Consider the following 12,896-nt stretch of genomic DNA (forward strand, 5'->3'; position numbering starts at 1 on the left):
GCACTGTGCGTGGGCCAGCTCCACACGGGTCAAGGAGGCCCGGGGTTTGAACCGTAGACTCCCATGTGGTAGACGGACGCCCTATCCACTGGGCCAAGTTCGCTTCCCACAGCTGCCTTTAAATATGTATAGAACTGGTTATTTCTATAGACTCCAAGAAGGTTTCTGTTTGTACATTATTTAAATAAATTATTAGGAATACACTTACCCATGTTTGTTACATTAATTTATAGTAATGCAAACTTGAGTTTTTATTTAGATGCTTACTAAGATGCATAACTCTAAGAAGTTTAACTTTTCTCAGCCTTTTTTTTAAGGGGAACTGATGTGGCTCAGTGGTTGAGCGCTGGCTTCCCACATATGAGGTCCCGGGTTCAATCCTTGGCCCTGGTACCACACACACAAAAAAAGTAAAAAAAAAAAAAAAAAAAAAATGTTTCTACAGACCTTTTTCTTTAAAATTGTGATAACTTATTACATTTTGAAGATCAATTATGATACTGTGTATGAAGTTCTAAGCACAGTGCTTGACGTGCTAACTTTATTTCATCCATTCTAAGATACTTTTCACAATTTTAATATGCCTGAAAATGGGTTGGCTGTAGTATTAGCCCAAAGGGGTGCTGATACAAAGTACCAGAAATCTGTTGGCTTTTATAAAGGGTATTTATTTGGGATAAAAGCTTACAGTCATAAGGCCTTAAAGAGAACAACTAAAGGTTACTTCCTCATCCAAAGTTAGTTGCCACGTGTTAGAGCAAGATGGCAGGTGATGTCTGCAAGGATTCAGCCTTTGTCTCTTAGGGTTCCGTCGGCCCCACTTCTTCCTATCTCACCTGTAGGTTCGTAGGCTCGTTTCTTTCCAGGCTCAGCTGCTCTGGTCTCTTCATAAGGTCAGCGTAAACTATTAGGTAAATGGCTTCTCTCTCCTGGGGCTCCAGCATCTAAACCATGTTCTCTCCTCTGCTGTGTCTTTTTCTGTGTATCTACTTCTCCTGTGTATCTTGATTTAGTATCCATCTATATAGCCCACCAAGGGGCAGGGATTCAACCCTGCACTCCCTAATGACTTGGTCTAATCAAAGCCCTAATTTTAACATAATTTCATCAAAGACATCTCAGCTGAATCTAATACAATCAAAGGTTACCACACCCAGGTGAACAGACCAATTTACAAACATCTTTATCTTTTTGGAATTCATAAATAATATCAAACCTCCACAGCTATCATAGCTTAATTGGACATATTTTTTGTATTTTAATGGTACAGTAACTGCCTCTTAGAATGCTGAAATGGTCATATTTCCCCTTCTTGAATTAAATTCTTATTGCATTAAAACATGAACTTTTTTATGCTCATGGTGTAAGTATTAAAAAAGGTTATTTGCAGAGTGGGTGTAGCTCAGTGGTTGAGTGCCTGCTTCGCATGTATGAGGTCCCAGGTTCAATTTCCAGTACCTCCTTATTAAAAAAAAAAGATAATTTAAATCAGCTCTGTATTTGACTTTTTACTAAGTATTCTATGTCTATAAATATGTAATTAGACCTCTTCTCATAGCCTAATAACACAGTCAGTAGTGATTATGTCAGAGATTCTGTTTTAACTCTGATGTCCTAGATTTATTTTAAAACTTTTATGCTTAAAGGCAGCCTTAATTTGTACATGTATGTAATTTCTTCTTAAGAATAATTGAAAATAATCTCTTTTCCAAAAGGTTGTTAGTCCCTTGCTTGTGAATTTTATTTGTTCTTAAATACTTAGGTAAATGCTTTTCTTCTGCATGTCCCGTTTGAATTAACTTATAGAGTAAATGTATATTTGGGTTTTTAAAAACTGTATTTGGGCTGACTCTCTTGTTTTGGGCTTGGGGGTTAGGTGAAGAGATAACACGAGAAGCCAAAAAAGCACGAAAAGTAGGTGGCCTTACTGGTAGCAGTTCTGATGATAGTGGCAGTGAATCTGATGACTCTGATAATGAAGAAAGTGACTACGAGAGTTCTAAGAACATGAGTTCTGGAGATGACGATGATTTCAACCCATTTAGAGATGAGTCTAGTGAGGATGATGAAGATGGTAAGTTCATCAGTGTATCTGAAAGTGGATATTATGTTAAAACCTTTTTTCTGTGCAGTACAGATATTATAGAGATTCTAGTCTATGCTTGGTGGAGAGAATACCAAACCTGTCTTTCCTCTCTGGAGCTTTGAGTTCATGTATGTGAGATGAAGGCCTCAATTTTGTGAGTTTGTTTTTAACCTCAAAGCATGGACATTGTATCCCCTGTATGGTTGTACTGGACCACTACAGTTCTTCACCCACCTTCAAGTTATAATTAACAATACAAAAAAAAAATATGCAATGGTTGTTTCCTTGGAAGATTTTGTACCTACCAAATGATTAGACATGCATTTTTCTTAACTTTCAGATCCTTGGTTAATCAGAAAAGACCACAAGAAAAGCAAAGATAAAAAAAAGAAGAAAAGTATAGATCCGGATTCAATTCAAAGTGCCTTATTAGCATCAGGTCTTGGATCAAAAAGACCTAGTTTTTCATCTACGCCAGTTATTTCCCCTGCTCCTAATAGTGCCCCAGGTATAACTGGAAGCTTGCTCTGTGATACATACTTTTTTTTTATTTGATTTTTGTTTATTGATGGAATAATGAAAAATGATAGTGCTTTTAAGCAAAATAACAATACTTAAACCTTTGCTGACTTAATAAATGTACTTTGTCTAGCTCACAGTAACACCAACAGTAACAGTAGCCTTATAACAAGCCAGGATTCTGTGGAAAGGGCCCAACAGATGAAGAAAGACCTACTTGATAAATTAGAAAAATTAGCTGAAGATCTCCCTCCAAATACCCTTGATGAGCTTATTGATGAACTTGGTGGTCCTGAGAATGTTGCTGAGGTAAATATGACTTGAGTCAGGGCTGTCTCTCTACCTGGTAACATTTTTGTCATCACTTTGAACTCTGTGGAGTGAGTGGTACTTAGGTATCATCACATCTATTCTAATTTTCTCTCTTAGTTCCAGATCCTTATTCTACTATGTTGCTATATCCTCAAGCCAGTGAATTTCTGCTTACAGTAGCTGTCTCCCCTGAGCCTCTCTGGTCTCTTGTTACTTTATCCATATTGTAATATTTGTGTTTGCTGATCCACTTGTCTGCTTTCTGCAATTTGAACTTTTCAGAATTGGGGACCATGTTGTAATAATCTTTATCCTGTTGTATCTAGGATAATTCAGGCTGCTTAGCAAATTAGAAGTTTACTATCCCCTTCTATCTCCCACCAAGATTCTTTTTTTTTTTTTTTTTAAGATTTATTTATTTCTCTCCCCTCCCCGCCCCCCACCCCGGTTGTCTGTTCTCTGTGTCTTTTTGTCCCACCAAGATTCTTAAAGGAAATAGTAACTGAACTTCATGCCCCATAGTTGAGTACCTGAATTGTGATGCTATTTGACTTTCCAGATGACTGGTCGCAAGGGGAGGGTTGTGAGCAATGATGATGGAAGCATATCTTACGAGTCACGATCAGAACTTGATGTGCCTGTAGAAATACTAAATATCACAGAAAAACAAAGATTTATGGATGGAGATAAGGTAAGCTTTTTGGGGTGCTTTTCAATGAAAAGAACAATGCTTATGTTTCTTTTAACATGATTTTTGTTTTCTATGTTCTTTAGTAATTGCATATAGTTACTGTACATTATATATTTTTCCATTATTTTATCACAAATTGAATGTAGTTAGTGTTCTAGGTTGTGCATAGAAGTAGATGGTGGCTCTTGATAACTTTTTGGAGGCTTTTAAAATCTTTAACCAGAATATAAAATACTGTGTTCTCTCAGTTCACCTTGGTGACATGATATCTAGCATTAAACTCTCCAGTCTAGTTTTTGAGTCTTGAATGATATTTGAGATTGCCCAGATTACTAATTTTCTTTGGTTTTGCTTTTTTTAATTTTTAATTTTTATTGCTATGCTAGGTTTTATTAAGATGTTTTACTATGACTCTTTTGTATAAGGGACTTTTCTTATCTGACCACTGTAGAATTTTGGTTGCCTCTAGAGTTTTTCTGTAGACTTTTATTGTTAAGTAAACCTCATCAAACTTAAAGATTCTCAGATCTAATTTTTTTTCTATATAGTCGGAATTGTTATAAACATTGCTTAAGAAATTTGCTACAAAATACGCAGTACTATTCCTTCAACCTCATTCCTAGGTCTAAAAGAGGAAGAATGGAATCTTTGCTCTCTACCCACATTTTCCTTTAAACTTCAAGGAATTTTTCTGCCTCCAAAATTGGAGAATAGATAATTACCACTATCAAAGTAGTCTTTTATAAAAATATTAAGCTAGTATTACATATGTTTTTAAAATTTTTATTTTAAAACACATTCAAATTTATAGGACAGTTATAAAATAATGCAAATCCTGGAACTCCAACATACCCCTGCCTTCCCCCAAATACCCAGAACCACCACTTTTAACTTTTTGTCATATTTGCCATATCATTGTCCATCTATCTTAAAATGTTACATTTTTTTAACAAATCAATTACATATTAATAAAGCATACAATTCATCCAAAGTGTACAATCAGTGGTATTTGTCTAATCACATAATTGTGCATTCATTACTTCAGTAATTACCCATATTTTATTTATTTATTTATTTCCCTCCCTTTCCCCCCCATTTGTCTGTTCTCTGTGTCCATTCGCTGTGTTTTTCTGTGTCTGCTTGTATTCTTGTCAGCCGCACCAGGAATCTGTGTTTCTTTTTTCGTTGCGTAATCTTGCTGCATCAGCCCTCCGTGTGTGCAGCCCCACTCCTGGGCTGGCTGCACTTTCTTCACATGGGGTGGCTCTCCTTACGGGGCACACTTCTTGTGCGTGGGACTCACCTATGCAGGGGATACCCCTGTATGGCACGGCATTCCTTGGCGTGCATCAGCACTGTGCGTGGGCCCGCTTCACCACACAGGTCAGGTGGCCCTGGGTTTGAACCTCGGACCTCCCATGTGGTAGGTGGATGCTCTATCCATTGAGCCAAATCCGCATCCCATCATTGCTCACATTTTAAAGATGGAAGGTTGAGGGTATAATAATTTATTTTATGTATTTGTTTAATGAAGCTAAGCCTGTATGTATTAGGAATTGTGTTATAATTTGTTTTGGCTAAGTGACAGAAAATCTAAAATCATATTTAAAAAGGTCAAAGTTTGAAATCATTCATGTATAAGTTTGGGTAGGTAAGTCCAACGCTGGTATGGTTCCTTGGACACCGAGAACTCTTTAGTCCTGTTCCTATAATGTGTTGGCCTCCATGTTCCAAAATATTTCTTCCAGATTCTAGTTATTTCCTCTACATTTCATTCAGCAGGGTGGAGAAAAGGGGAAGAGAAGGCATGTTCCTGCTTTTAAGGACATTTCCTGACATTATACAGATCACTGTACAATCCACTGGCTGGAGTATGTCATACTATGCTCTTAGCTGCAAAGGAATCTGGGACATACAATCTCAATTCTGGGCAAGCATGTACTAGCCATGTACAACTAAAATTAGGGTTGTATTGTATGGGAAGAAGGGGAGAGTAGTTAACTGTGGACTACCAGCAGCCTACTAAAGTGCTTTATGTAAAGCACTGCCTTGCTTGTCCTTGTGCAGAGGTGATTTTTTTTCTCTTACGTTTGATACAGAATATTGCTATCATCTCAGAAGCTGCCAGCTCAGGTATTTCCTTACAAGCTGATCGGAGAGCCAAAAATCAAAGGCGAAGAGTTCACATGACTTTGGAATTACCCTGGAGTGCTGATAGAGCAATTCAGCAATTTGGTAAGTTCCTGCACTGATGTCACTTAATGTATAGGTAGGAATCATTGGTTAAATGTGTACATTTCAAAACCTATGTATACTCTCGAATATGTATTATAGCTTTTGGGGATGTATAAAGTGTATTACACATGCCTTATAATGTATGATGCATTGTGAATTCATCCTTATTTTAAAATGTGTGAGAGATCTGCTGTGGGATTGCATGGAGTTTCTGGCATCACATCCAAGAACAAGACTCCTTGGGAGGGTCTTCATTTTAGATTTTTAGAATGTATGGCATCCACGTCAGAGCAGCTGCTCTTCCCACATCCTTTTCACCCCTTAATGATGCCACCTTAGGGCACCTTTTTCCTCCCTTTCATCTTCATGTCCGTATGACCACCCAATGTGATTTAACACCAACAGTAATTTTGGGACAGTCCAAGGCAGCTGTGCATCAGGAATGGTGGCTTACCAAAACTGGAGTTGCAATACCAATACTTAGATCATCAGCAATTTTATGACAGCTTCTGTTCCCTCTTGGTGTGGGAGTGGGGTAGTATTGTCCTGTATACGGATGTCATATTCAGAGGTTTTGATTTTGGGAGTTGGGGTAAATGTTACATTCTTGAGTTTTTCCTTTTGTTTAAGGTTTTCTAAATGCCAGCTTAGTGCTGAATGCTGAAAATACTCTGTCTTTATCTACTGAAGACAATTAGTGATTCTTTAAAATATGTTTTACAGGAAGAACTCATAGATCAAACCAAGTTACTGCTCCTGAATATGTCTTTCTAATTTCTGAATTGGCAGGAGAACAAAGGTTTGCCTCTATTGTTGCTAAAAGACTTGAAAGTTTGGTAAGTTTTGAGTTGTGAAGGTTAAAAGATGATCTGTATTTACCTGTCTTCTGGTAAAGGTATCAACAGTGCCTTGATGGGAAATTTTTGTTTTGATAGGGGGCACTTACACATGGTGACAGAAGAGCAACAGAATCTAGAGATTTGAGCAGGTTCAACTTTGACAATAAGGTACACATATCAACTTTGATTACCTCTGAAAACTTGTGCTAGCATATGGTGTCTGTAGCTTGATTCATGTTTAATTTGGGGTAATGCTTCATTCTTAGTATAAAGGAACAAAAGGGAAAGTAGTTAATGACTTTAAAACTTAAAACTGCCTCCCCTTATGGTTTAGCTTTAAAATCACAGCTTCTTGTCAGAGATAGAATTTTACATATTAGTTAGGAAGGAACCTTGAATAGTCAAATTTGCAAGGTAGTTGTCTTTTTATTCTTGTTGCAAAGTAGGAATATAATAAATACTTGAGAATGAAACAAGTGTGAGTTCTCAGAAGCCAAAGAAGTCATTTGTTTATTGACTGTGTGCAAGGACTTGAGCTAGGCAGTAAAAAATCTACATAAAGATAATTGAGGCCTGCTGCTTTTGAATCTTTGATGTAATAATAGCTTTTTTAGCATTCACTTAATTGGTCATGTGATTGAAGAGTGTCTAAGTGGTAAAAAACTTTTTCTTTTTCTTGCAGTATGGGAGAAATGCTTTAGAGATTGTTATGAAATCTATTGTAAACCTGGATTCTCCTATGGTATCACCACCTCCAGACTATCCCGGAGAATTCTTTAAAGGTAACTTTTTTGTTTTTGATGGTAACTTTAAAAAGTAGTCATTATGAAAGAAAATAATTACTAACAAGTATGTACTACAGCCTTCTTCTAACGTGCTGTTGCTTTTAGTTTTTATGTTTCTTTGGACATAAATTGAATAAAATTTAGAAAGTAAAGGTTATTAGAACATGTAAATTTCTTAAATAAGTAGTAGACATATGAAAAATTTTTTTCATGATGTGCTTTTGCTTTGGATGTAGTTTATAGTTTATGTTTTCCAACACTAGACTTAATAGCAGAAAGTGTTTCTTTGTATTTTTTTGTTCTATTAATTAAAATCACTTTGCCAGATAGCTTTTAAAAGTACTAAAGTTTAAAAGACCTGGGTAAATGATCTCTCAAGGTTGATGGGGGGTGGAGGCGAAACAAGATTGACCAGGTCTTAACAATTGTTAAAACTAGGTGATGTTTCTTCAAAAATTGAAACATAGAATTATTGCATAACCTGGCAGTTCTGATTGAAATGGAATCATTTCAATTCCAAAAGAATTGAAAACAAGAACTCTAACAGATACTTGTATACCTATGCTTACAGCACCATTATTCACAATATCTAAAAGATAGAATCAGCCTAACTATCCACCAAGAGTGGATATATAAACAAAATGTGGTATATCCATCGTGGTTTATTATTGAGTTATAGAAAGCAATGAAGTTCTGATACATGCTGCAACATGAACTTTGAAAACATTGTGTTGAGTGACATAAGCTGGACACAAAAGAACAAATACTGTATTACTCTTCATATTAGTCAGCCAAAGGGATGCTGATGCAAAATACCAGAAACTGGTTGGTTTTTATAAAGGGTATTTATCTGGGGTAGGAGCTTACGGATACCAGGCCATAAAGCATAAGTTACTTCTCTCACCAAAGTTTGTTTTCATGTGTTGGAGCAAGGTGGCTGCCAATGGCTGCGAGGGTTCGGGCTCCCTGATTTCCGCCCTTCAGGGTCTTGCTTCTCTCTGGGTTCAAGGTTCCTTTCCAGGGCTTGCTTCTTCCTGACCTCTGGGTTCCTCTCTCCCTGGGGCTTGCTTCTCTTTCCTCTGTGAGCTTACTTCCCAGGGCTCCAGCTTAAGGCTTCAGCATCAAACTCCAATATCAAAAACCTCCAACTCTGGGAAAGTGGACTTGGCTCAATGGATAGAACATCTGCCTACCACATGGGAGGTCCAAGGTTCAAACCCAGGGCTTCCCGTCCCGTATGATGAGCTGACCCACACGCAGTGCTGATGCGCGCAAGGAGTGCTGTGCCACGCAGGGGTGTCCTCCGCGTAGGGGAGCCCACGTGCAATGAGTGTGCCCTGTAAGGAGAGACGCCCAGCATGGAAAAAGCACAGCCTGCCCAGGGTGGCGCCACACACACACAGAGCTGGTGCAGCAAGGTGATGCAACAAAGAGAGACTCAGATTGCCAGTGCTGCTGACAAGAAGACAAGTGGACACAGAAGAACACATAGCGAATGGGCACAGAGAGCAGACAACTGGGGGCAGGGGGCAGGGAAGGGAAGAGAAATAAATAAAAAGTAAATCTTTAAAAAAAAAAAAAACAATCCCCAATTCTGACCTTTGCCATGACTTGTATCTGTTAGTCCCCACCCACCAAGTGGTGGGAACTGAACACCCTAATGACGTGGCCTAATCAAAGCCCTAATCATAACTTAATCATGCCCAAGAACAGACCAGATTACAAAGATAACGCAATATCTATTTTTGGAATTAATAACCATATCAAACTGCTGCACTGTTTATGTGAAATATTTAAACAAGTTCATACAGATAGCTAAGTAGATTTAGAGTTCCCAGAGGCCCAGGGGAGTGGGAAAATGGGAAGTTACTGCTTAATGAATACAGAATTTCTATTTTGGATGGTGAAAATGTTTTGGTAATGGATAGTGATGATAGTAGCACAATATTGTAAATATAATTAATACCACTGGATTTTACATTCAAAAATGGGAAATTGCATTATATACAGGCATTCCTCAGAGGTACTACTGATTTGGTTCCAGACCACTGCAATTAAAGCTAGTCACAAATTTTTTGGTTTCCCAGTGTATACAAAAGTTATGTTTACATTATACTGTACCTCTATTAAGCATTATGTCTAAAATAAAGCACATACTTTAATTTAAAAACGCTTTATTGCTAAAAAATGGTAACCATCATCTGAGCCTTCCTTGGGCCATAATCTTTTTGCCGGTGGAGGGTTTTGATGGTTGCTGACCGATTATAGAGAGATGGTTGCTGAAGGTTGATGTGGCTGTAGCAGTTTCTTAAAATAAGAACAATGATGTTTGCCACATCAATTGTCTTTTCCTTTTACAAAAGATTTCTCTGTAGCATGTGTTGCTGTTTGATAGCATTTTACCCACAGTAGAACTTCCTTCAAAACTGTAGTCACTCATCTCATACCTTACCACTGCTTTATCAACTAATTTCATGTAGTATGCTCAGTCCTTTGCTGTCCTTTTTAGAAGTATTCATAGTATCTTCACCAGGAGTAGATTCCATCTCAAAAAGTCACTTTCTGTGTCATAAGAAGCAACTCTTATCCATTAAAGTTATATCATGAGATTGCAGCAATTCAGTTACATCTTCAGGCTCCACTTCTAAATCTATTTTTTCTGCTGTTTCTTCTACCACATTCATAGTTAGTTCTTCACTGAAGTCTTAAACCCCGCAAAGTCTTCCACACCAGTGAATGTTGGTATTTTGATTTTTTTTTAAGATTTATTTATTTCTCTCCCCTTCCCCCCTTCCCACCCCAGTTGTCTGTTCTCTGTGTCTATTTGCTGCGTGTTTTTTGTCCGCTTCTGCTGTTGTCAGTGGCATGGGAATCTGTTTCTTTTCGTTGCGTCATCTTGTTTTGTCAGCTCTCGTGTGTGTGGTACCATTCTTGGGCACGCTGTCCTTTTCTTTCGCGCTGGGCGGCTCTCCTTACTGGGCGCACTCCTTGCACGTGGGGCTCCCCTGCACGGGGGACACACCTGCATGGCAGGGCACTCCTTGCGCGCATCAGCACTATGCATGGGCCAGCTCCACACAGGTTGAGGAGGCCTGGGGTTTGAACCGCAGACCCCCCATGTGGTAGACTGATGCCTTAACCACTGGACCAAGTCCGCTTCCCCACAGAGGTTCTTAATAACCTCTGAATGGTAACTCTTTTCCAGAAGTTTTCAATTGACTTTGCCAAGATCCATCAGAAGAATCACTGTCTCTGGCAACTCTAGTCTATGAAATGTATTTCGTAAATAGTTGTGTTTTTTTCCCCCCTCTCCCCTTCTCCCCCCAGTTGTCCGTACTCTGTCCGTTCACTGTATTCTTCTGTGTCCGCTTGTATTCTTGTCAGCGGCACCAGGAATCTGTGTCTCTTTTGGTTGCGTCATCTTGCTGTGTCAGCATAGTTCATGGCATCCTAAAACAATTACAGTAGTAACATCAAAGATCATAGATCACCAGATATGATAATAATGAAAAAGTGCGAAATAAACAAGAATTACCAAATTGTGACACAGAGACACAAAGTGATCACGTGCTGTTGGAAAATTGGTGCTGAAAGACTTACTTGATGCAGGATTGCTGTAAACCTTCAGTTTGTGGAAAAACAAAAACACAAAACAGTAGCTGTTAAGCACAATAAAACAAAATATACCTGTATTTGTTATCCTAATAAAATTAAAAACAAAAAACAGACTGGGTGATGGCTATATGTGGCTCATTAGAGTATTTTACCTTTGTGTTTGAAAATTTCCATAATTAAAAAAATTATAATTGCTGGGTAACACTCTAGAGATTCTTAGACCTATTTTGCAATTCTGTAAAGAAGATTTTACTCCATATATTTAAGTAGTCTAGATTATTTTAGTAGGTCAGCAAACTATGAAGATATTTTGTAAAATTAAATAAGTGTAAGATATTTGGACCATTGTCCTTGTGGAGTTACCATTTTTCACCAGAAATTCCAATTGGAGCAGTGTTTGTTGCCGATAACAGTTCTTACATACTTATCATTCACTGGTGCTCAGGTTTACTGTTGGTGTTAAAAAGCAAAAAAAAAACAAAGCAAAAACACCAGAAAAAAAACAAAAACAAAAAAAACCTGGGCCCTGTTCTCTCACACACCTATTCTGTTAAGTTATGGTTGGAGCCTGGACACCAGTATTTTTTTAAAGATGTATAAGCTGCTCTCTTACTAACATAATTCAGAATATACTGACTGTCATACTTATTTATAGTTTGTACCACTTTGCCATAATAATAGGTAACATTAGGGAAGGAAGAACAATTTTATACTTATATATATACACATATTCAAATGTATAAATATATATATATATTTTGTTTTTAGGTAATGGGGATTGAACCTGGGACCTTGTACATGGGAAGCAGGCACTCAACCACTGAGCTACACCTGCTTCTGATTTTTTATATATATATATATATATATATTTTTTTTTTTTAAAGGCTGTTTTTTTATTTTATTTCTCTCCCCTTCCCTTTTGCGTCGTCTTGCTGTGTCAGCGCTCCCTGTGTATGACACCACTCATGGGCAGGCTGCACTTTTTTTCACTCTGGGCAGCTCTCCTTACAGGGCACACTCCTTGCATGTTGGGCTCCCCTACACCAGAGATACCCCTGCCTGGCACGGCACTCCTTGCACACATCAGCACTGCCTGTGGGCCAGCTCATCACACAGGTCAGGAGGCCCTGGGTTTGAACCTTGGACCTTCCATGTAGTAGGCGGATGCTCTATCCTTTGAGCCAAATCCGCTTCCCTATATTTTTATTAATGTAATTAATTTTCCACTAGTATCCTGTTACATGCTCAGAATTATTTTAGACTCTGTGAGTGATAGATGATTAGTCAAAGATCTCTGCTAAGGATTGTTGTTGATATTTTAATGAAATAATATTTTATGATGTTAAGTTTTGATTACTGTTGAATTTTTTTTTTAGAACAATCCTTTTTTTTTTTTTTTAAGATTTATTTATTTATTTATTTCCCCCCCTCCCCCGGTTATCTGTTCTCTGTGTCTATTTGCTGCATCTTGTTTCTTTGTCTGCTTCTGTTGTCGTCAGCGGCACGGGAAGTGTGGGTGGCGCCGTTCCTGGGCAGGCTGCACTTTCTTTTGCGCTGGGCAGCTCTCCTTACAGGGCGTACTCCTTGCGCGTGGGGCTCCCCTACGTGGGGGACACCCCTGCATGGCAGGGCACTCCTTGCGTGCATCAGCGCTGCGCATGGGCCAGCTCCACAAGGGTCAAGGAGGCCTGGGGTTTGAACCGCGGACCTCCCATGTGGTAGACGGACGCCCTAACCACTGGGCCAAGTCCGTTTCCCTACTGTTGAATTTTGTAGTGCCTCAAGACCTTTGGGGACTGCATGTTCCTATTCCA

General features: G+C 38.5%; 1 protein-coding gene across 2 annotated transcripts in view; it reads left to right on the forward strand.

Moving 5' to 3' along the window:
• Window positions 1-12,896, forward strand: part of SBNO1 (strawberry notch homolog 1) — a 73,270-nt gene that overhangs the window by 38,882 nt on the left and 21,492 nt on the right. For both annotated transcript variants that reach the window (XM_071209765.1, XM_058281274.2), the window contains exons 18-25: window positions 1,877-2,074; window positions 2,427-2,594; window positions 2,739-2,914; window positions 3,477-3,608; window positions 5,708-5,843; window positions 6,567-6,679; window positions 6,779-6,850; window positions 7,365-7,464. In XM_071209765.1, the coding sequence (XP_071065866.1) occupies window positions 1,877-2,074; window positions 2,427-2,594; window positions 2,739-2,914; window positions 3,477-3,608; window positions 5,708-5,843; window positions 6,567-6,679; window positions 6,779-6,850; window positions 7,365-7,464 (1,095 nt within the window). The remainder of the gene's footprint in view (window positions 1-1,876; window positions 2,075-2,426; window positions 2,595-2,738; window positions 2,915-3,476; window positions 3,609-5,707; window positions 5,844-6,566; window positions 6,680-6,778; window positions 6,851-7,364; window positions 7,465-12,896) is intronic.

Source organism: Dasypus novemcinctus, chromosome 19, assembly GCF_030445035.2.
Source record: "Dasypus novemcinctus isolate mDasNov1 chromosome 19, mDasNov1.1.hap2, whole genome shotgun sequence".
Classification (NCBI taxonomy): domain Eukaryota; kingdom Metazoa; phylum Chordata; class Mammalia; order Cingulata; family Dasypodidae; genus Dasypus; species Dasypus novemcinctus.